At 32.6% G+C, this 23,916-nt stretch overlaps 1 protein-coding gene across 6 annotated transcripts in view; it reads left to right on the forward strand.

Moving 5' to 3' along the window:
• The window catches only part of EPHA7 (EPH receptor A7), a gene marked incomplete at both ends in the record, with an annotated part of 157,281 nt that extends 133,865 nt beyond the window's left edge, over window positions 1-23,416 (forward strand). For 2 of the 6 annotated variants that reach the window (XM_084228178.1, XM_084228180.1), the window contains 10 exons: window positions 3,903-4,011; window positions 4,648-4,703; window positions 8,990-9,115; window positions 9,956-10,141; window positions 10,744-10,805; window positions 13,019-13,228; window positions 13,840-13,989; window positions 20,157-20,350; window positions 21,319-21,474; window positions 23,194-23,416. In XM_084228178.1, the coding sequence (XP_084084304.1) occupies window positions 3,903-4,011; window positions 4,648-4,703; window positions 8,990-9,115; window positions 9,956-10,141; window positions 10,744-10,805; window positions 13,019-13,228; window positions 13,840-13,989; window positions 20,157-20,350; window positions 21,319-21,474; window positions 23,194-23,308 (1,364 nt within the window). Of the gene's footprint in view, window positions 1-3,902; window positions 4,012-4,647; window positions 4,704-7,690; window positions 7,726-8,989; window positions 9,116-9,955; window positions 10,142-10,743; window positions 10,806-13,018; window positions 13,229-13,839; window positions 13,990-20,156; window positions 20,351-21,318; window positions 21,475-23,193 lie in introns of those variants that run through there. The other 4 variants (XM_084228179.1, XM_084228181.1, XM_084228182.1 and 1 more) reach the window with 2 other exon arrangements.
• Window positions 23,417-23,916: the final 500 nt, after the last annotated feature.

Consider the following 23,916-nt stretch of genomic DNA (forward strand, 5'->3'; position numbering starts at 1 on the left):
AACCCTTTGCACCAGCAGGGAGGCCCCAGCTTTTACTTCTTAATTACCATAGATATTCTCAGGTTTTTGGTTTCAGGAACCCTTACAGACTTTTAAAACATCTTTAGAGTTCCCAAGGGGATATTGTTTATTTGAATAATATATGTCAGTATTTACCACATTTGAAATTAAAACTGAAAAATGGTTCTTTAATAAAACTTTTTCTTCTAAATTTTTATCTTAAGTGATTATTTTTTTTCTGTCACTTTTTTTATTGCAGTAATACTGGTTTACAACAATGTACTGACATATGATTTGGGGGAATTGGTTACACCTCTTCAGATGTGTTACCACACCACACCCATCTCCAAAGCACATATAATCCTTTACCATAGACTAAAGAACAAGTACATACAAAACAAATTTCATTAGTTTTTAGAATGATGATGTTATCACTTATCAGGTAACTTATGGAAAACTCAACTGTGCATTTGTGAGCATATGATAATATTTTTCATTATATGACATATTACATGAACAGAGTTTTAAGATATTAATCCCCCTCTGGAAGGACTCTCTGGAGTTCCCAAATCACCCTTTGTAAACTTCAAATTTAGGGCCTCCCTGGTGCCACAAGGGGTTAAGATGCAGCCTGTGAAGCTATCCGCAGCATCTGCAGCACGAGTTTGATCCCAGGCCAGGGAGCAGCCCACATAGTGCAGCAGACCTCGCCTGACTCTCCTGCTGCACCCCTCAGCACTGTGCGTCAGTCTGTCTGCCTGTTCTGTTCCCTGCTCTGTCTCTGGTGAATCCTCCCCCACCCCGCCCCTACACACACACACACAACTCTGGCCTATACCCCAGCTCTTGTATGCATAAATAAATAAATCTCTAAAAAAAAAGAAAGGAAAACTTCAAATTTAGCACAAGGTTCTATCCTACAAGTCATGGATTCATGGAGACACATGACATACTTGATGCTCGCAGTTTAAAATTTATTGAAAAAAGAGATTGATACACAAATTCTGGCCCTGCATTCAGGTACTGATAGAGTGCATAGGTCAATCCTTTTCTACTGTCAAGGAGTAGCCGACACATTAGAGGAAGCAGGGCCAGAGGGGAGATGACACTGAATAGAAGACACTTGAGTGCTGTTTGTAAAGAGAGGTGAAATAGATTTTTCTTTTTAAATGTATATCACACATTTATCCAAACAATGTTCTAAATCCAAAACTGGACACAGGGGCTAAAAATAAAATTTCATTTCACTACTTATTAAAGCAATACCAGTAACTTTCACAAGAAAAGTATAAACTTAGTTAAAAATTATCAAATCCTCCAATGACTTGGTTATAGATATTCATAATAGGTACATTTAAAGCTATATATTAACTGATACAGTGGAATATGATTTGAGGAAATAACTTGCCAAATTATCCCAAAAACACCCTATAAGCTTTTATAATCTGAAACAAACATCAAAATGAGGTAACCAAATGTAAACGGGGAATATAGCTTTCTAATGAAGGCTGAAAAATATTCTCATGAGTTGGAAGATTTCATTCAAAATAATATGCCGCAATTTAAGAATCTTAACAAATTACATTTCAGAGAGCATATAAAATCTAAATATACTTTCACATTTTCCTCAACAAAAGGTATTCAAAATAGAAAATCCTAATGAGATTGTGACACCTGGAAACCATGAGTTGTTTTCTCTCATTTGTTTGTTTGGTTTTTTGGGGTGGTAAATGAGGTGCAAGAGGGGAAGGCCTAAATAAATAAATCTTTAAAAAAATAAAGAGGGGAGGGCCAAAAAAACTCAAAGATAATCATTGATGCAAAAAAAAAAATCCACAGCAGAGTTAAAATAGTAAAGCTGTTATCATTTTAAGGGAGGAAGAAGCAACAAACCAGCATCTGCTTGCTCTCTGGTGTGTCACCCATACACAGCAACTGGATACCAATCAAATATTCTTTCTCCTTTGCCAGCCACAAAGTTGCCCACTGCGCATGACATCGTAAAATCCCCTTCTTTGCAAAATCAACTTTACTCTTTCACAGTTTTAAACTGTAATGTGGTGATATGGCAATTATAAATTAGCTTATAATATTCATTATGCATGAAGTGGATGGAAATATTAACCATACTTGTGGATTATGGAAAGATTAAAGTGTAAACCTGACTATAAAATTATATAAATAAATATTCACAAATTCTAATTCACCATTCACTGGAGTTTAGTTTTCCCACTGGAGTTCTGTTTCAGAACCTAAGGGAAGAACTGAGTTTAAGACAAGCAAAGAATTAGACCCATGGGAAACATTGACTGAATGGAAATAATTTCTACACATGTATTTTTTCCTTCCTCATGAACAGGATTACTGCATTCTTTTTCTTCTCTCCTTTCTCTCTCTCTTCTCCATATATCTATATGGAGGAAGGTAAAAGCAAAACAAAACAAAAAACCAAACAAGCAAAAATCTTTTTTTTTCTCTATTTAATGTTAATAGGCTATTATACAGAAATTAAAACTTAAAAGTTGCTTTCTTTTTCTTCTTTTTTCCCCCTTGTTTAGCTACCTCAGGGAACAAATCAGCAGGTGTGGAATTAGGGAGTTGTGTAATGTCTCTGTTAAGAAACTGTTAGACTGGGGCTATTTTTAGTGTTTCTCAATATAAGAGCTATCTATAGTTAGCATGGGTTTACAAAATTAAGAAATGAGTTATTAAAATGTAGAAGTATAGATAAACTAGAGAACAAAACAGTCAGAAAAGAACTTTATACTTCCTGTTGCCGCAAGATTCACTCTGCCTGCATATAATTTTCTACTCTAGGGACTTTGCCCCTTGCCACTGAGAAGGAGCAATATTTTCCATCTTGCCAAAATCATTTGTTGCTTGTTTCAGAAATAAACAAACTCTATTAGTGACATTATATGTTGTATATTTGCAGCTGGATCATTTATTGGAATATACATTTTCACTGTTTCATATTCCTTTGATTATTTTATGAAGTCTATGCTGGTATTAAAGCATAATACTCTGGGGAAAATATGACAATTGTGAATTAAAGTATAAGTAAAGCTTCACTAATTTGGAAAATGGAAGTGACAAGACTGTGTGACTTGATGAAGAATTGGAATCAGAAGCTTCTTTAAAAGGACGTGTAAACATACACTGTTCCCAAAGAGACTCTCACACAGGTCTAGCTGGCTTGCTTAATGAGCATAGAAGAGTCACTTAATATTGTGCAGAAAGTACCTATAATTTGATAATGTTAAAATATTTTTAAAGTGCTTGCATAAATTTTGCTCTTTCGTATATAGGATAGCTCCTGAAATCTTAAACTGTCAAGGTGTTTACTATAAAAAATGAATACTAGTAATTGTTCATCTTTTTCCTGAGTTGTGATGGACTATAAATTCATGATAATTTATTATGACTACGTGATAATTTTTAATATTAATTATATGAAAGATAAAGTGTTTAAGGTGCTTTGAAAAATACACTATGTATTTTCCTTTTGTTTTTACACACCAAAAAGACACTGGAATCAAATTCCTTGCTGAGGAAAAAAAAGGTTTCAATTACCATTCTAGATCAAAGATTTTTATTTCCTGATTCATAACTAAGTTTTCAGTAACTAAGCAGGGGATAGCTATTCAATAAAATATTGTATAGGTTTTTTTTTTTTTTACAGCTGAGGAATATAAAATAGATGAAAGTGCTGTCCACACTGCTACTTTAAAACGCAAAAAATAAACATTTATTTAAATTTATATTGCTACAATGTAACACATTTATTTGAAAATATAAGTGAATTAAATCAAATAGATAGCTCTTGTTCATAAGATTTTGTTTCACCTCCCAAGTTTTTACACACTATTGAGTATTTCTGAGCCTGTTTCCTCTCTTCACAGCTACAGCTGTCTCCAGTGAACAGAATCCTGTTATTATAATCGCTGTGGTTGCAGTGGCAGGAACCATCATTTTGGTGTTCATGGTTTTTGGTTTCATCATTGGAAGAAGGTAGAACACAACTTTGATCTCATCTGTAACATAAAATATAATGATTATTTAAAATTATGTTAGCTTATTGTTTATTATTAATCTGTTAGAATGTTACATAGTAACTACAAATACTCTGTCAGATACACAACATTAAAGCTCAATTGTCATGCTTCCACTGTCAAAATACAGTATGAGCTTGATCATTTTTAGATTCTGAGGAATGAGTATTGTAAATTTCATTGGTTGAATTTTTTTGCTTATTTTCAGTATTTAAGCAAATATAGAAGCTACCTGGGGAAAGATTTACTCTTTTTGTTAGTGATCTATGAAAACTATTTAAAATCTGTTGGTTTTGTTGTTGCTGTTATTATTTTTGTTTTCAGAAAAGTAAATAAACAAATAGTCAAACATTGATAAATCTAAATCCATAAAATATGTTCCATCTACTTTGTGCATTTTTTTATTTGTATGTGGATTTTTAATTATGTGAATTGCTATGTTATTATCAAATGAATATATAAAAATGGAAAATAAGTTTTTGTATTTTGCTTATAATTCTAAATAATGTTATCAAGTAAATAAATTATTGGTATAGAATTTTAAACATGTAAAGTAAGATCATTGATTGATAGTGTCACAAATTTTTTTTTCCAGGCACTGTGGTTATAGCAAAGCTGATCAAGAAGGAGATGAAGAACTTTACTTTCATTGTAAGTGTTTGGCTTTTCCTTACTATTATATACCCCAATTAATACAGAAATTTGGTTGTTAGTATTAGCATGAGCAAATTTCTAATATATCATGCTTGAAATTATATAGCAAGCTCAAAACAGTGCTTTAAAGCATAAACAAGATAGTTAGAATGAAAGTCATGTTATATGCATTTTTAAAAATAAAATATACTTAGAAATGTAATCTCTTTTAAGAAACGTTAATATAACTGCAGGATATTCAGCTGCTTTTTTGTCACGATTTTTCCTTTTGCCAACTTTGCCCAAGTGTTATGCCATTCTAATAATATCCATTAAATGTTGCATGCACCCATGCTTTAGCTAAGCAATTCATTTCAAGTTAAAGGGATAGGCCCTTTTTATCCACCAAATAAGGGATGCTACATGAAAAACTAAGCTAAGGAACCTCTTTTCTTCAACTGCTATAAATTGTCTATTTTTGATTAAGTTAATTAATTTAATTCAATCCTCTGATATTTTCCTATGAATTTGAGTTACCTGATTTTTAAAAATATATTTTAATAATCATTCATAAGATAGCTAAGGGAACCAAAGAAATTATATGCCAATCTATATTAATCTTATTTTTATTGCAATGTGGATGGCACGTGAAAAAATGAGAGCCATGTGAGCAAATATTACTAATTTATGCAACCAAAGTAAAAACCTAACACATTATTTTAGTTGATTAATTAGTGATGCACTTACCCAATTCCATTATTTCCTTTTTCATTCTTGAAAATATTATAAAACAATTTTGCTTAATTTTCATAGTGGCTATAAATGCTGCTAAAAAAATTTCTCATGAATGGATATAAATTTCCTATAAATGGCATTAGATTTATAACTTTCACTATGTTTTTATCAAGTTCTTATGTCAGTATCTAAGATGATATTGTCATGTAAACTTCCCAAAGTCACAAATATATAAGCAATAATTAAGAAAATGTGTTGTTTAAAGACACAAATCATGCACAGTATTATTGTGCATGTGTTATTTCCTCAGTTTCTTCAATGTGTTTTTATTTATTGAACAAATAGTTACCTTGACCTTAGTTTTCAAGAGAAGTGACTTTTGTGATACATGTTCACACTGATTATGAAACTCTGTACAACTGCAACCACTGAAAGAAGGAAGGACCTATAGGATACTATAAATTAAAGCATATGACTAGAGGTGACTTTATAGTAAAGTATAAGCTTCAGGGATTCTCACTTTCATAGAGAGAGCCCTAGAAATTTTGTGTGTATAATGATAAAGTTTTTGTTCATGGAAGGTTATCCCCTATGTCTAAGGATCACATCTCATGAAACTTGAATCTAGCCCTGATTATGACTGAATACATGTGATTTTGCTACCTCTTCTCTGGGATTATCTAATATGTTCCCTATGTTGTCGCCTCTTTTTGCTAAACCAGCAGGGATTGTCCTGTGCCAAGCCTCAGTGATGAGAGTGCCTTAGCAGTTTATAACTAGAGGAGTTACAGAAAAGTAGAGTTTACTTGTTTTCTCTTCCATGACGTGAAAGAATATTTTTACACTTCCGCAGACAGGAAGGAGCAGATCAAAACTTGAATGCCTAAATTTTAGTTCTAGTTTTAAAAATGTATTTAGAAAAATAACATAATAGTCCCTGGAATCCCTCATTCTATGCATATGTGAATAGTTTATTGGCAGAATCAGTTAATATTACCTTAATTGGTATGTCATTTTTCTTTCCTTTGTTGAAAATATATGTGACATCCCGAAGTTATCAAATATGTTTTAGTTTGTTTACTTTTAGCTTGTTGGTAAACGTAGATGGTGAATTGAAGCATGGCTTATCTAAAACTTATTCTATAGCCTTATGCTTAATGGTCATCAATCAATTTTAATATGTATATGCCATTTGATTTTTTTACACCTGACATCCAATTTATAATTATAAAAAAAGTAGAGCTGCATGTTTTTCTTGCTAACATTGACAAGATAAGCTTTGTTTACATACATTTTCCTCTTTAGTACAAATTATTGATAGTGATTTTAATATATTTAACATTCATGAGAAATGTAACTGAGATATTAAAACAGAAAAGTTCACACTGTTGAGATAAACAGAAGACCAGAATATTCAGAAATTATGTCAATATTGTCCTTATTTTGAAACCCCAATTTTAATGAATAATGAAACACTGAAGTGCACTTAACATATCCTATCTAGTAAATCCTTGATATTTTTGAGTCACCATTTTTATAAGGATACCTTTTCTTGTTATTTGATGAGAACCAGGCATGTTATTTGATTTTATGAATGTATCAAAAGTACATAAAGTACATCACTGTGGTCACCAGCTATTTACAAATTGTGTCCTTTTATCCTTTATATACAGACAATTTTCTTAGGTGCTAAGACACCAGATTGAATTTTTACAGAAACATGAAAGCAACCATTTAACTAGCTTTTAGAGCACTGAATTTAATAGAATGTCCAGTCATTTGTATCAGGTGCCCTCAACTCTCCATGGCCCCAAGTGCTACATTTAAAGATATAAACACAATGGAGGAGTTTAGTGAAGCAATTCCAATTTACATTTTGTTTCCTCCTACCATTTCTTTGAACAATGTCTTCCAATCCAAGCTGGGCAGTATTTCATGTTTTTTATGCCAAAATTGCTCTGTCCTGTCAAAATGTTTTATGACAGCTTGAATAAAGAACCATCAGAGAACCGTTTGAGATGCAGAAGGTTACCTCCAATCTAGCTCCCTTATCACAAAGCAAAAAAAGAAAAAAAAAAAAAGGAAAGAAAGAAAGAGAATCAAAAGGGGGAAGATGGCTCATTCTCCATCTGCCTGCCAATCTAGGAGGTTAACCTATTGTTTTCTTCCCTTCTCTCTTTTCTCTTCCCCCTCTTCCCTGTACGCCTTCTTCTCTCTTTTCTCTTTCTATCCCCTCTCTCTTTTCTTCTTGTGTTTTTTTTCATGTTCAGCTTTAGTAACAAATGAGCATCTGTCAGTTTTATAAACTGCAACAATAATTGTTTAAGACAATCAATTTTGGATAAACAATCAACTACAGCAGAATAAATCAAGATTTTTAAATCCCATTTTCCTTTATACATTCTGCTTCTTTTTGTTTGTTATGTGTTTATTTTTAAAATATAATTTAACTTTAATGTGATGACATAAGCACAGTTAGGCTGCAGTGTAATACATAAAGAAATATATTGTTTTCCGAATAGTAAGATTTAATGAAAAGATTGTTCGGTGGCTTTGTTAAAAACAATAAAGTTTTTTTGAGGATATAGTGTAATTCTTTTCATTGCATTAATATAACCAAATATATGCTTATCTTTGTCTTTAACCAAATGATTAGATTTGGAATACATTATTGTAATTGAATTTGATTTAAAGTTGACATAGCATTATCTGTTACCTGCATGCTTCTGGGTGCATTTTAAGACGATTTTAACTTTTAAGATAATTCTATGTTGTTTGAATTTTGACTACCTTTTCTGAGGAATATTGGCTACCTCCTTCCAGAGCCTTATTATGGAAAGTTCATATAAACCATTCCTCTTTCAAATTGCTGTCATACATGGTTAGCAGATCCCAGGAATATTGTAAATTTTCTAACTTTACTCTGCACTTTGTATACTTGGCCTCTATTGCCCTTCAAGGTGAAGATGAAACTGTGTCTTCAGTAGATTCCTCTCTGACTCTGTGATAACAGTCCCTCACATCTTGTATTAATTTTATGTATATGTCAACGGTGGTTGGTCTTTAAAAAAAATAAATCAAAAGAATAAGTAAGATGTCTAAATGTTTTTAATATTGCTGTCAGTGTAGTAGGCTACCTGTAAATGAAATGTCTTCTTTTCCCAGTGTATTAATTTGATTGATTGACTGACTGATAGATTTACAAATGTGTTTCCAAGTCCATTACAAACCTCAATATGGCGTGAACTATGCCATGATAGCAGTGAATTTAATTAAACCTCCAGTCTGATAAGAGTCATGTCAGAGAATTTTGGTGATGTCTTTTGTTGATTTACTGGAAAAGCAATTCAGTTAGTAACCTATGAGCTGGATCCTATGTTACCTATAGAAGCTTGCAGATAATACATATACGCCCGCAGACTGAAGTAGTCTGTTAAAACTGCTGTGAATCAGGTGATGTGGAAGCAAGTTCACTGTTCCAAGGAGCACTCTGCATAATGAAATTCCTGGGCTGACTGCACAATAAGTGCTTTGCTTCATCACAGTCATGCTTTCTTACATCATTACAGTTAAATTTCCAGGCACCAAAACCTACATTGACCCTGAAACCTATGAGGACCCAAATAGAGCTGTCCATCAATTCGCCAAGGAGCTAGATGCCTCCTGTATTAAAATTGAGCGTGTGATTGGTGCAGGTAAGGCTGTTGTAGCTTCCTTGTTCAGCTGTTCCATTTAGCCAAGATCGAAAGTCATACATCATAATGACAGGCAAATAATTATACCTCAAGTATAGAACTTTTGCATTTACCTGAACTGTTGGAAGCAATGAGGCTGTACTTGTTTATGAAATCTTAAGGAAAAAAAGTGAAAAAGAGTATGGCCAGAGAATCTGTATATCTATTGTCTTCTGTCGTTTTAAGATGTTGTTATATTATAAGCTATCTCATAATAGTTCTGGCCTGTTGTTCAAATAATGACTTGGAATTTAAAAACATTAGAATGTTCCTGAATTTTGTTGGAATAAATTTTTCCTCTTACTTGATTTACCATCTACTTACAAAGCTTTCCTCTTTACTGTACTTTCTTGTATTTGTAGGTATTAGGTAGCCATTATGTTATTTAATTTCATGTAGAAAATTAATTGTGTGTGAATTATTTACAAGGAATGTTTTTTGCTGTGTGTATAATGTATTTTCATAATAATTATACATTTTGAATCCAAGTCCCTTAAATCTAGCAGACATAGTGCATATGAATTTCAGACTTAGTTCTTTAAGAAATATTTACTTCTCAAACTGTAAAAGCAATAGCATTTGCTAATATGCTTATATTTTAGTAGGCAGAGTACACTATACAGTGTATTTCAAATCTAAGTGCTATTTCTGAAAGTTTTTGTTAATCCAATTTAAAATAATAGCTTGGGTAACAGATAGTTTATGAAAGCTTAAACATGCATTTTAAAGAATTTAATGTATTTTTCTTTGAGGGAGAAATATTTTGAAATTAAAATAAACCTGCCTGTTCTGTTACTTCAGGAGAATTTGGAGAAGTCTGTAGTGGTCGTTTGAAACTTCCAGGGAAAAGAGATGTTGCTGTAGCCATAAAAACGCTGAAAGTTGGTTATACAGAAAAACAAAGAAGAGACTTTTTATGTGAAGCAAGCATCATGGGACAGTTTGACCACCCAAATGTTGTCCATTTGGAAGGGGTTGTTACAAGAGGTAGATATTGATTATATCATTCATTTATCGAGTGGAGTGTCAGAAGTTTATATTGTTTCTTACATAATAGTAAGTTCAAGTTATGAACATTTGTATATGCTAAATAAAAGGTTTTTATTTGAATAGAACTAATGAAAACAATTCTTTTGTGTCCCCACTTCAGAAAAAAATTCAATATAGAGAATGCTGGATTAGAGTTAAAGAATAAGTCTGACTGATACATAGAATGACTGATAGGTATTTTCATTTAGCTTCAAAAGTTATATAAGTGAAACACTAGTCTTACATTTTATATAAAGCATCGTTTTCTCACGTTTGCTCGCAAAGCAGGTTCAGAAGAACACATCGATACTGTTTAATTTTATGAATCAGGTCCATGTTCCAAACAGACATTTGATGGCTCTTTGAGCTTAGCAGCAGCAACAGAAATATTAAAAACCCTCTCAAGTCTCTCACTCTGTCTTTCAAAAGAATACCATGTGTTTTATCTAGGGTGAGAAAAGGAATCTCTGAAGTTTAGCTTATGGTGACTGAAACAACACCTTTTCTCACATATATATATATATATACACACACACACATATATATTTTTTTAATTTTAGGAAAACCAGTCATGATTGTAATAGAATTCATGGAAAATGGCGCTCTAGATGCATTTCTCAGGGTAAGTAATAAAATTATTGTACTATTCATTTTAAATATATTATGCATGCTACCAATATAAATATCTGAACATTTTTTTCAGTGTAAAATATAGACATAAACATTGACAGTTCAGAAAATTGTCTTTCAAAAGCAAAAATAAATCAGAGTTCTAGATGGAACTAGAATCTTTCAGCATTTGAATGCTACTATTCAGTTTAAAAATAGTTTTTCTGAGTAAATTAAGTATGGAGAATATCTGAAGTTCATTAATATGAATACATGGTATAGAGTATCATTTGACAGTTCTAGTGCAATTATAAATGAAATACAGAGGAAATGCAAAGGAGGCTAAAGTGTGAGATCACCACTTAATGTTGTCACGTTAATTCCAACTCTGCTCTGTGGAACTATTTCTATTAAGTTATTATGTGAACACAGAACATAAAATGTAGCATTAATTGACATTTTTCAAATCAATAGTATGTGTTTACTTTTATAAATTCTAAATTCTAAATGTATAAAGCATACATATTTTTATTTTAAGAGGCTTTTCACCTAAGCATATGAACACCTTAACATATTTTTGAAATAATGAATAGAAAATAATCTAAAGAATAAGGGACCATACAAAGTTATCATACATGATCAGAATAATATATTCAGTCCAGACTTATGAGCAATCAGAGGATTTGGAGAAAATTGTATCGCTGCTTTTTTTTATGATATGATAACTATAAATATGAAGCACTTCACCTAGCAAGTCCAACAACTTAACCAATCTGGTTAAGGCTCCATATTTGTATTCAGTTGGAGAAATCTGTGAGGTAAAAATTGTTTAGATGAACAGAGTTTTAGTATCATTGACTGTTATATTTATTTTAGAGGATCTTTGTTGCCATTAAGATTCCTACCAATAGCAAACCAAGGGAAAGAATAAAATGAAAACATAAATAGCCACTGTAATAATTTTCTGCTTTTTAGTTCTACATAATTTGTACTCAAAACGTTTCTCCCTTCAATTTTTTACGTTCTGGAGACAGAAATCTTAATATATGTCTCTCTATCCTTTTGTATATTTTAGATAACATGTAACTTTTTGACATGTAGGGAATATTTTAGCTATCAGGGATAATGATTTTGGAATTTTTGAGTTAAAAATTCACATGAACTTTTAGATTTGCATAATCTAAACCTATTATTAATAACTACCAGTATAAATAATTAAATTATTACTGTGTTTTTGGTGTGTCCTGGCAGCTCAATTTCCAAAGGTTATGTGGCAGCTCCCTCACACCAAAAAGCAATTCTTGAACACCAGTCACGTGTCCAAGAATTCAACTCAATGCTGACACTATTTACCTGGAAAAAGCATCAAATTTCACAGGTTAAGGGCTCAGCCTCCCAAGATCAACCTCTACTTCAAATGCCTGCCGCACACCTCTGACAAGCCTTGCTTCTGGTCATCTGGCTGTAGATCAGAGGTCACCACAATTCCCTCCTCAGATTTCAGGTACCCATCTGCACTTCTGACCAACTGACTACGTATTAGATGTTTGCAGCACACCCTCCACAGACTCAATTGATGGGATAGTGCTTCACAGAATTTAGTAAACCTGTTTATTTATTCTCTAGGTCACTGGTGTATTACAAAAGATACAAATCAATAGCTAGAAGGAGGCAGGGTAAGATACAGGAAAGGCGAGGTATCTATGTCCTCTCTAAGTATGCTATTCATGGCCTTATCTCCATGTGTTCACCATTTCAGTTGCTTTGGGAAGCCCCTCTTTTTTGGCTTTTATGTAACCTATAAAATGTTTTCCATTACATCTCTATGTTGACTAACTCATTAGAAATTAGCACTTGAACTCAATCTCCAGCCCCTTTTCCTCAGGTTTTCCTAGAAAACTTCCTTCACTAGCATAATAAGAGACATCTTTAATACTACACATAAAAAAATAGAAAGGTTTAGGGGGATGTTTGTGCCAGAAGCCATGGATGAAAACCACCTATTTATGAAAAAATTCTTTGGTCATCTGGATAACCAAGTGTGTGCGTGTGTGTGTGTGTGTTCTATAAGTCGCAATATACCAATTACCAAAATGAATCTATTCCTGTTATACAATGTGCAGTAACGTGTGTGCAGATAATTTTCCTCCTGGTTTTTCCCTTTTCAAAGTACAGTTATTTTTATTTTTATTTTTTAAAATGAAACTTATTTTTGTCTTCCTGCAGAAACACGATGGACAATTTACAGTCATTCAGCTAGTAGGAATGCTGAGAGGAATTGCTGCTGGAATGAGATATTTGGCTGATATGGGATATGTTCACAGGGACCTTGCAGCTCGCAATATTCTTGTCAACAGCAATCTTGTTTGTAAAGTGTCAGATTTCGGCCTATCCCGGGTTATAGAGGACGATCCAGAAGCTGTCTATACAACTACCGTAAGAAAAAGCCTGTTGCTATACCTTTTAATAGTCCTGAGATTTTCCTGCTGGGAAAGTAGGATTTAATAATGCAAAACTAAATAGAAGGAAAGAAGCAAATTGATTATTTTTATGATCTGCATATAGTCTAAAAGGAAAAGTAATGATAAGAGTGATTAACTTGCTTATCTTACATGGGCATAGTCATGTAAATAATATGTAGTCATATATAACAATATCTAGTTAATAACACTCATAATGATAGCAGAAAAATATAATCATGTTTTAAATAAAGATTTTTAAAGAATATTAGCTATACTAATTCTTATAGCTTTTGTGAGATTGGAAAATATTTGAAGATTTACTGATATATGCCATATTTATTCCATTTTAATAATTACTTTGCTTGATTTGCCAGTGTCTGTTGACTAGACTTTTGTTTTTTTGTGTTTTTTTAAAGACTTATTTATTCATGCGCACAAGACCTGGGGTGCAGGCCAGAAATACAGGGGATGAGAGGATTCACCGGAGACTGAGTGGGGAGCAGAACAGGCATTTTGTGACATTGATATAAATGAGTTATAAGTTATAATACATGTTTAAAAGGTCAATTTTTTTTTTTATAACAGGGCGGAAAAATTCCAGTAAGGTGGACAGCACCGGAAGCCATCCAGTACCGGAAATTCACATCAGCCAGTGATGTGTGGAGCTATGGGATAGTCATGTGGGAAGTTATGTCTTATGGAGAAAGACCTTATTGGGACATGTCAAATCAAGATGTAGGTGTTACACTGTATAAACAAGAAGGATTTAATGCATTATTATTCATTATTAGTGGAACATGGGTAATGACTTATGAAGAATCTTTATAGAATTATAAAAACATGGTTGCTTAGTTTTTCACAATTACCACAAATTATCACAGAAATTAGTGGATTTAATAGAAGCCTACAGAAGATATTTCCTCCTTAGTAAGCCTAACAATGCTGCACTTATAGAGCTCCCTTGAAAGTCACATGAGTAAAATAATCATTTGCCAAAGGAAGAGGAAGGTGGTGTTTTATTTTTGCAGCTTATCTTTCTTTTTCTTTTAATGTTCTGAGAAAATGCTTAATATTATCTATTACTAATTTGTTTAATTAAACTTAATTTCATCAACCATCTGGATTTTATGCTCAATATTGGTGTTTCATATTGCTATTTTAGAATGTAATCACAAAGTGAGTACCCTTGAGAATTCCTGTAAATCAAAAAAGCACCTGTTGCCATGAGGATATTCTAAGATATAAAACATGCCATTGTCCTTTGAGAAAAGAAACTGGTGACAGTTCTTGGGGGTATACATCTCACACCAAGAGACCATTTATAGAATGGTGTGGAATAAATGCAAATGAATGTTTGCTTCTGTTAGGTTGAAGTTTGTGAAACTGACATATCAGAAACATTCAAACACTAAAAGTTTCATATAGTTTGAGTTATTTAAAAATGTAAGTGAATTTCCAATAATAGTAGACTGGTGTGAGACCTAGGAAGGTACCCTGGATTTGTACTAGAAATCTGAAGAAGATCTTGATTCATAACTGATGAGAGGAATTTTCCAAAACAGGGTACTGAGAAATCTCAAAGCAAAATCTTGATGTGATATGGGACCAACCAGACTCACTTTCCTCTAACAGAGATGCACGCCTTGATAATGGTTTTAATTTATGTTATTTTTTTAAATACTTATTTTTATTTATGCATACAAGAACTGGGGTATAGGCCAGAGGTGCAGGGGGGTGAGAGGATTCACCAGAGACAGACTGGAGAGCAGAACAGGCTCTGCTGAAATACAGTGCTGAGGTGTGTAGCAGGTGAGACAGGAGAGGTCTGCTGTACCATGTGGGTCACATCCCAGGGCAAGAATTGAACTCATGCTGAAGTAGTTGAGGATTGCTTCATGGTGCTGACACTTATCCCCTTGCACCACCAGGGAGGCCCCCTTGATAATGATTTTACATGAGGACTAGATTGCAGCAAATAGATCAAAGACTTTTTGAAGGAGTTTGGGAATAATGCAAATGTGAGTTCTTGATGTAAAACAATAAAAGTGGTGCTCAAGGGAGTCTGCATTGCTATTTAGCAGAAGGATGTGGATAACAAATTGGTTTGGAGTAGTCAATATTTGAGGTATTATAAACATGGACAGAAATAGAAGCTAAACCTAAAATGGGGTTATTTTTCAAAAAGAGATCATGAAAATCTCTATTAAATCAGTATCTTTGCTTTTAATTTTAAAGTTTTCCATATCAAGTTCCTGTGGTTCTGAATACTTGTCAATAATTGGTTCTAGACAACTAAATTCAGATTGTCTGTTGGTAAGGTTATTTTCAGTACATTTCCCTATGAATTTCAACATTAACTGAAATGTACATGGCCCAAAGAGACAAACTTCTGAAATCAGTTAAATCTTTTGATATTTTCAATTGAGTGATGACATGAAACTTTGTTTTGTTGTTGGTTTTGGTTTTTAAAGATAAAAATCTAAATGATGAGTCCATTTGGCAAAGCCAAAGTTGTTAATATTTGACAGGTTTCAGTGTCAAAGATTTCATGTACTGTCAAAATATAGGCAAACAAATCCTTGGGGCAGAGAAAGAGAAATATTTACATTCCCTAGACACTTGGTAGAGTTTCATTTCTTTTGACACCTTCCTTCTGCACTAGATTCAAACATAAAGGGAATGACAGGAATATAAAATGACTTAAATTCAAAGTTTACTTCTAAAAACAATAAATGGTTAAGAAAAAAAAATATAAATATTTTTAATTTTAGAATTCCCTAAGCATTGTTGCATTATTTTTCTTAAAAATTGCCCATCATAAATACATAATTAGTATGTCAATAATTTTAAAAGATCAAATGAAAACATTACATTTATAGTGAAGTTTTAAATCTAATGTAGAACATGTTTTTAAATTTGATGATCTAAAGTAATTATTAAATTTATACACAGGTTTGTATAATAATACGAAATTACCTAAACAGTTCCATTCAGTTTTTATGGTAAAGTTGATATTTTTATTCTTCTTAAAGGGTAATATTCATTATTTTATACTTACATTGTTAAAGTACTAATTGAGCAATTTTTTTTAATTTTCAATATGCAAATGGTAAAATATTTATACTGGATAATTTAAAATTATTCCATTCTGTTAAAGAATTCCTTTATTTTAACTTGTGGTTAGTGGAAGTTCAAGGAGAGACTTAAGAGAGCTATTAATGAGCACATATGTAAATCCTATGTATGTGTGGGTTTTGTTAAAAAGGTTCCTTTCATTGGTTCTTCAGAGTTTAATTTTTTTTTTTAAATCCGTCTTTCTATTGTATTAAGTAAATCAATTCACTTTATATTGTTCAAATTTAGTTGCCAGGGAATTTTTCAGGATTTTAGGAAACAAGTCAAATACCTTGAATTTTATAAAAAGTCCTTTTCTTAAAACACCATGAAAACAAGAGGTAAATTGGTAGTTATGGTGGATTTTTTTGTTCGTTTTTTTTTTGTTTTTAATAGAGTAACATTGTTTTCCAGTACTGTATATGATTTAGGGAGTAGGTTCACACCTCCACAGCTGTGTCACCATACCACACCCACCATCAAGCACCCAAAGTCCTTAGTCCCCAAAGTTCCAGGCTGAATGCTCATCTGTGAGCACTCAGAAGAAATAGAAAAGGGCATGTGAAGTCAGTGAGGGAGATAGTTGCCAGCAGGCTTCAGTTGTACCCTTAGACAGGACAGTGAGCAAGAACAATTTGAGAAAAAAGTAGTATGCATGTACGTGACCCAAAGAAGTTATCACCTGACGCTGATAACAAAGAGACTTCATGTCTTCATGTGTCTAGTGTGTGACTGTCTTGAGTTTTCATTACCCTGGAAGCAGGTAGCTGACTAGATAACTAGTTAGGATCTTCTTATTTGCTAGTAAAATTGAGCATGAATTTTCTAAATATATTTCCAACTTTTATTTTTCTTAAAAGTCTATAGATATTTAGCTCTTTCCATTAATGATCTTTCAGAAAAACTATATAAATTCAGTCAAACATAATAGATATTACATAAATTGAAAATACAATTGGCATTCACATTAGCTATCTTTGAATCTGTGTCTAAATTAGTAAAAATAAAATGTTTATTCTCAAATTATGAAATTTTAAAATATTTCATTATATAAATTATATTTTTTTCAATTTATGATACTCAACAAAATTTTTCTTACCTTAAGCTATGCCAGTAAATTGTTAATACTACTAGTAGGTATAAGGATGATAAAAAAGATTAAGTTTCCATAAATACATGAGGCATAAATATAATTCCTTAAAGTGGTCCATTAAAAGACACTTAGAATCTTTGAAAATGTAATTTTCTTGTAAGTAAATTTATTCTCAGTTAAATTGTGAGCCTTCAATTTTTCCTTTTAAATGTCACCCCTGATTTATGACTTTGTATTTTTTTATGTTAAGATAGAAACAAAGTTGTGAGGTTTTTTAACTTGGCCATAATCCGGGAAATGGAATCCAAAATATCTAATTGCATAAAATGTGGGTTATGATATTATGAGGTCAATGAAATGAAAATGGATAGGAGCAGAGAACAGAAGCCATTCATGTTATATTTCATTTTGAATTATTACAGGCCCATTATCATGGGGTCATTCAGTGTTCCTTTTTCCTTAATTACTATGATCGCTCTGTAATAATATTGAAACACTTCTCAGCAAGCAACTTGTGCTTTTATTTCTAAGTATTTCTTTACAGTTTATACCCAAGATGTGATGTCTGTTATATCCCAGCAGTCATAAAAATGCCGTTTACCCTGGTCACTTCCTATTCCTCTGGGAACAAGTTACAATTAAAATTGCTTATGAATATTTTTCTTTTTGTTTTTAATTGGAATACCAAGGCTAGAACTTAGTGGCAAATCCAAGGGATTTCTGATAATTTCACAAAGAAAAGATATTTTAATTAATTTCATGAATAATTACATTATGCTTTAAGAAGTGTATGTTCAGCCATCTCACCTGTGTACCTTTTTATTGCTAAGTATGCAAGTATTTGCTGAAATTACCTTTTATTTTCCCAAATGGAAATAAAGTGAAGCAAACTAAATGAAAACTGCAGAATCCTTAGGTTCCTTTTGTGCCTGAATTATCCCTATCAGCCTGTTTTATCCTCAAAGGGTATACTTTGGATTATGCCAACTTGTGCTAGAGAGCAATGAAGAGTTAGTATTCACAGTGCCCCTGGAGGTAGGGGATTATTACTGGGCACTGTAGGCTCTCAAGTCCATCCCCAATCCTTATTTCAGATGTTATAGTTGCTGCACTCCTTTAAAAATGTGTACACCACTATATTTGTGAGAGCTAGATGTTGCATTTTATGTTGAGATAAAATGTAATTTCTCTGCTATAATAATAGGAATCTTCAAATTCTTATAATAGAACCTCAGAGGTTTATTAACTCTGTCATTCCTGTAAAGGTCATTTAATGGTTCTATACTTTGATCATTGGCACAAAGACTTAAGGAAAACTTGTATTCAAAGCTAAAGAAACCTAAATGTGTCATGATGGCTTGGAGAACTATCGAAGAGTTTATCAAGAAGCTCATGTTAAGATTTAAATTTGCATTCTAAAAGATTATTTAGAGAGAAAGAAGAAAGATAAGATCACTCTCTGTATTGTTCCTTTCAGGAATAACTGAAAACAAGCTACAAAGACAGAAATAGATTTTTGGTGGGCAGTACTAAGGAGTGCCCTAATGTTATGAGCATGGGCATAACATCCTGTTTCCCGACAAATATTGTTAATCAGCATTTTTTAAAGCCAGCTTTGTATCTCCCTATAGTTGGCCTTATTTTCTTCAAAAACTCAAGGTTACCTCTTTTTTTTTTCCAGTCATTTTTTTCTTAGATTCCTACTACTATTGTGTTAGTCACAAAGGATTTGTTAATTCCCCCTTGCATAATATCTTAATGTTTCAAAAGATCTTGTTTGTGTTGTTTGTTGCCTTCTTTTAATTTCCTTGTGCTGCTCAGATTTATAACATAATCTAATTTTATTTTCCATATAATCCAACTCTGAATCAGTAACTTTTATGCTTTCTGCTTGTCATGTACAAATGTTTATAGATGCCTATTTTTCACAAACATTCAAAGTTTCATGTAGTTTCCTAGACTTATCTTAGATATAAGTAGATACTGATGTACTGATAGAGTTTAACAACCAGCATTTATAAACTTTCATCATTTCCTGGTGCCTTTCAATCTGTCAGTATGTGATCACTGAACTTATAGCTGGGAAGTGATCGAACCACCTTCATGAATCAGTATAAGTTGACTTGAGCACACCATTGTACCGTTCAGCATTGTACACCTCATCAGTGTGTAAGCTTCATATTATTTAAAATAACATTGTGCCCAATAACATTTTATGCCATAGTACATCCACATATTTGATATCTTGTTTTAAAGTGTCATTTGAACTCTACAAAAATTGAAACTTTTTAAAGTCATTTCTGGGTAATTCAGAGTTTCTTTTACATCTTGGAGAATTTTTAAATTCATAGACAAATATGTACAAACACAAATTATATATAAATAAAATGGTTCCATAATGTATTTCCTTTTGAGAACCTCTGGGGTGACATTAAATTTTTCCATCTCTTGCACCCTGAGTGAACTTCATTGTTGCTCCCTATTGAAGAACTAACTAGGAAATGTCATCATATCCTTCTTTTTATGCACCCCTTTATCATATGATTATTGTACATGGATGTTTGGGAAAAAATAAGTCTTTTGCAAAGCAGTGTGATTCACATTATCTCAATAAATTACTTTGCCTACTGGACAATTCACTTTGCTATAATTGAAACTCAGTCAGTAATATTTTAAATGTTGTTTTGGCCATTAGGTTATTAAAGCAATAGAAGAAGGTTATCGTTTACCAGCACCCATGGACTGCCCAGCTGGTCTTCACCAGCTGATGCTGGATTGTTGGCAGAAGGAGCGTGCTGAACGGCCAAAGTTTGAACAAATAGTTGGAATTCTAGATAAAATGATTCGTAATCCAAATAGTCTGAAAACCCCCCTCGGAACCTGTAGTAGGTAAGACATATCTAAGAGAATGGAAGCTGGGAGCAGGTCAAATATTCATATGAACCACTAATCTCTTCATTCCCACCTCAAGAGTAAATTGCCATTTATGTTAAATTATAATTCCATATTTTGCTTATAAGTCTTTTTTTCTATTCAGATGATTTGCACTAGCTAAATTAGTATTTGAAGAGACCTACTATGCATTAGCGTGCTTCTCCCCCCATCACTGCCTGTCTTTCTTAGAAAACTTTATAATTGAATTTGTGTTTAGGTGACAGTCATTTCACATTTTCAAACCATTATTATTATGTTATTGTTTTTGTTACTAGTGCCCCAGTTCTTCGCATAGAATCTATTTTGTGGCTTTGCTTTGACTTAACTTAGTAAAATGATTCTGTGAACGTAAAGTATACAGAAGTGATTTAGCACACAATTTGAGGTATACCCATAGAAAAGAATCCAAGCCTCCAATTTTTTTGCACTTGGATTATTTTATTGCAATGCTATAGTTGTTATCAGCTTCAGCCACTGCCTAAATGTAATGCTCTGGTCTGAACTGATTGTCAGTTAGGCCCTTGTGGAGAGACATCAACTTTCAATACTTGCAGAAAGGTGCCATTAGCACCTTCCCTAAAGCACTCTCCTTTCTGATCAAGCTAGTCCACAGCCAAGTGTGCTTCCTTTACTTCCAGTTACTTTTGGAGAAGCAAATAAAGAGATATATGCTGCTGGGTGTACTCTTTAAAATACAGGGAAAACACAATCTGATGGTCAAATCTAAATAAATCGAAATTTTGGAGTTTGTCAATTATCAAGCAACCTTTATGTATTAGATGTTTATTATATTTATTTGTTTTTATACAGATCAATTAAAATATATAATTGTATTCTTTATGCCTTTTTTTTTTTTTTTTTTAAGGACCAAGTCCTTCTTTCTTTGGTAGTTCAAACTGCTTTTCTGTTTCATTCTTGTCTAGGCCAATAAGCCCTCTTTTGGATCAAAATACTCCTGACTTCACTACCTTTTGTTCTGTTGGAGAATGGCTACAAGCTATTAAGATGGAAAGATATAAAGATAACTTCACAGCAGCCGGCTACAACTCTCTTGAATCAGTGGCCAGGATGACTATTGAGTAAGCTTAAACTTAAAATTATATTTAAAAATCTCTGAGGTACAATCCAGGCTTTATATGTTAGGTAACTTGCATATATTAAATTTGTGTGAAAGACAAAATCAGGGAGAAAAGTATCTCTTTAAAAAGTGCCTACTATATGCCAGGCTTATGCTAAATAGACCCCTGAACATAAAGCATCTTTGTTAACCCTTATAGCAATGATTTTATTAAGTCAGTAGTATCACATACAATAAGCTAAAGTTTCAATTTCTCTAAACTGACTCAGCTACTGAAGTGGCAGCAGATTTGTCTCAATAACCCACGTTCTGAACACTAAAGTGAATTTTCCTCTTTCATTAAAAATTGTACTACTTAGATTCCTATTCACCCGGATCACCTTCTCTTTTGCAAAGGAGGATTAATTTGATCACATTTCTATCCTACATTAAAAAATCTCAGTTTCATACCCAATACCAAATGCATTATGAAGTTTAATATGATTACTTTCTGAAGAGGCCAAAACAAGCTTAATTCAATTAACTCAGAGTTTAGCTTGTATTTTGGATGGTGTAGGATTGATTCACTGCTTTTTTCTTTTATTCTGGAGAATGGTTTAGTAAAACAACTTTTGAACGCTCTTGGAACTTGAAGTAAAAAGAACTAAATTTTCCTTTCTGGCTCTAATAGCGATTATGTGGTCTTAGGAAATCTATTTAATATCTCTGAACCTCTGTTTCTTGACTATACCATAACTCTTTTGGGCAATGAAGTTTTTCTCTGCCAATGTTTTTTAAAATGAGAAACTTAATAAAGTTCTATTAGTTGGGCCCTCTTTAGGTACTGTTGTGACAAAGGTTCACATTTTTCAGATGAAAAGATGCCAGCAGTCAGATACTCTTGGCATATCAGGAAATGGAATGTACATGAATTTATGCTTGTTTGGGTTTCTCCTACTCACTACATGTGTAGAATGGGCATAATTGTATCTGTACCCCAAAGCAAGCTATACCCCTGAAAGTCATGTATTAGACCAATTCTGTGTAATACTATACCGATATATGGAAATACTGTACTGATGCTCTATTTCACTTGCTTTCAAATACCTGAGCTCAATCTTTTGGCTACTAGAAAAGGTGATATAACACACACACATGAAGGGCTTATATCACATGCATGCTATTAAACAGAAAGTATTACACACCTTAAGAAATATTTTTTTCTAAAATATAGTCAAATTATGGAACTTAGCTGAAGTAAGTACATGACCATTAACACAGCTAGGATTGCCATGTGATAATTAAACTAAATATAAAATATTGTATGATCATTGATGATTCTTGATCAATTGGAGCCCAGCAAATGTTTCCTATTTTATTTTAATAATAATTTTAAACCTTGCTTAGGTCAAGAACACACTTCGAATAAAATATCCTAACATTACCTTAAGTTAATAATAACTTTAAGATTTGGGTCATATCATATAAAATTTCAAATCAGTTGAAAAAGAATTTATCATGGCAATTTGGGTACCTAGATAGTTTGTTTTTTCACGAAGAATGTTGGTGCAGGTTTTCAGTGTGACCCACTACAGAAATATGATCATAATACTCAAGAACACTAAGATTATATCTTAATTTCCTAAATTAAGTGGATTATTTAATTAAAGAGTTGATGACAATGTTGTATCAATAAATTCTCTGTAGGATAACTAATGAAACCTGCATTTGTCTTTTTCAGGGATGTGATGAGTTTAGGTATCACACTAGTTGGCCACCAAAAGAAAATCATGAGCAGCATTCAGACTATGAGAGCACAAATGCTACATTTGCATGGAACTGGCATCCAAGTGTGATAAGCATTTCTCCCTTATGAGGGATATTATGGACTGCAAGAGAACAGTACTGGCCTTCAGTATATGCATAGAATGCTGCTAGAAGACAGTTGATGTCCTGGGTCCTTCCTACAGTGAAGAGAAGATTTAAGAAGCACCTATAGACTTGAACTCCTAAGTGCCACCAGAATATATAAAAAGGGAATTTAGGATCCACCACTGGTGGCTAGGAAAACAGCAGTGACAATAAACAAAGTACTACCTGAAAAACATCCAAACACCTTGAGCTCTCTAACCTCCTTTTTATCTTATAGACTTTTTAAAATGTACATAAAGAATTTAAGAAAGAATATATTTGTCAAATAAAATCATGATCTTATTGTTAAAATCAATGAAATATTTTCCTTAAATATGTGATTTCAGACTATTCCTTTTTAAAATCATTTGTGTTTATTCTTCATAAGGACTTTGTTTTAGAAAGTTGTTTATAGCTTTGGAACTTTTTAGTGTTAATCTATGACACATTACTACACTGGGTACCTTTGAAAGAATATCAAATTAAAAAAGAAACATAGCATGATTGAAGATATTTCTCTGTCAGATCATTGGTATCCTTTTTGTGCCATTTT

Source organism: Talpa europaea (assembly GCF_964194135.1).
Source record: "Talpa europaea genome assembly, chromosome: 2".
NCBI classification, from domain to species: domain Eukaryota; kingdom Metazoa; phylum Chordata; class Mammalia; order Eulipotyphla; family Talpidae; genus Talpa; species Talpa europaea.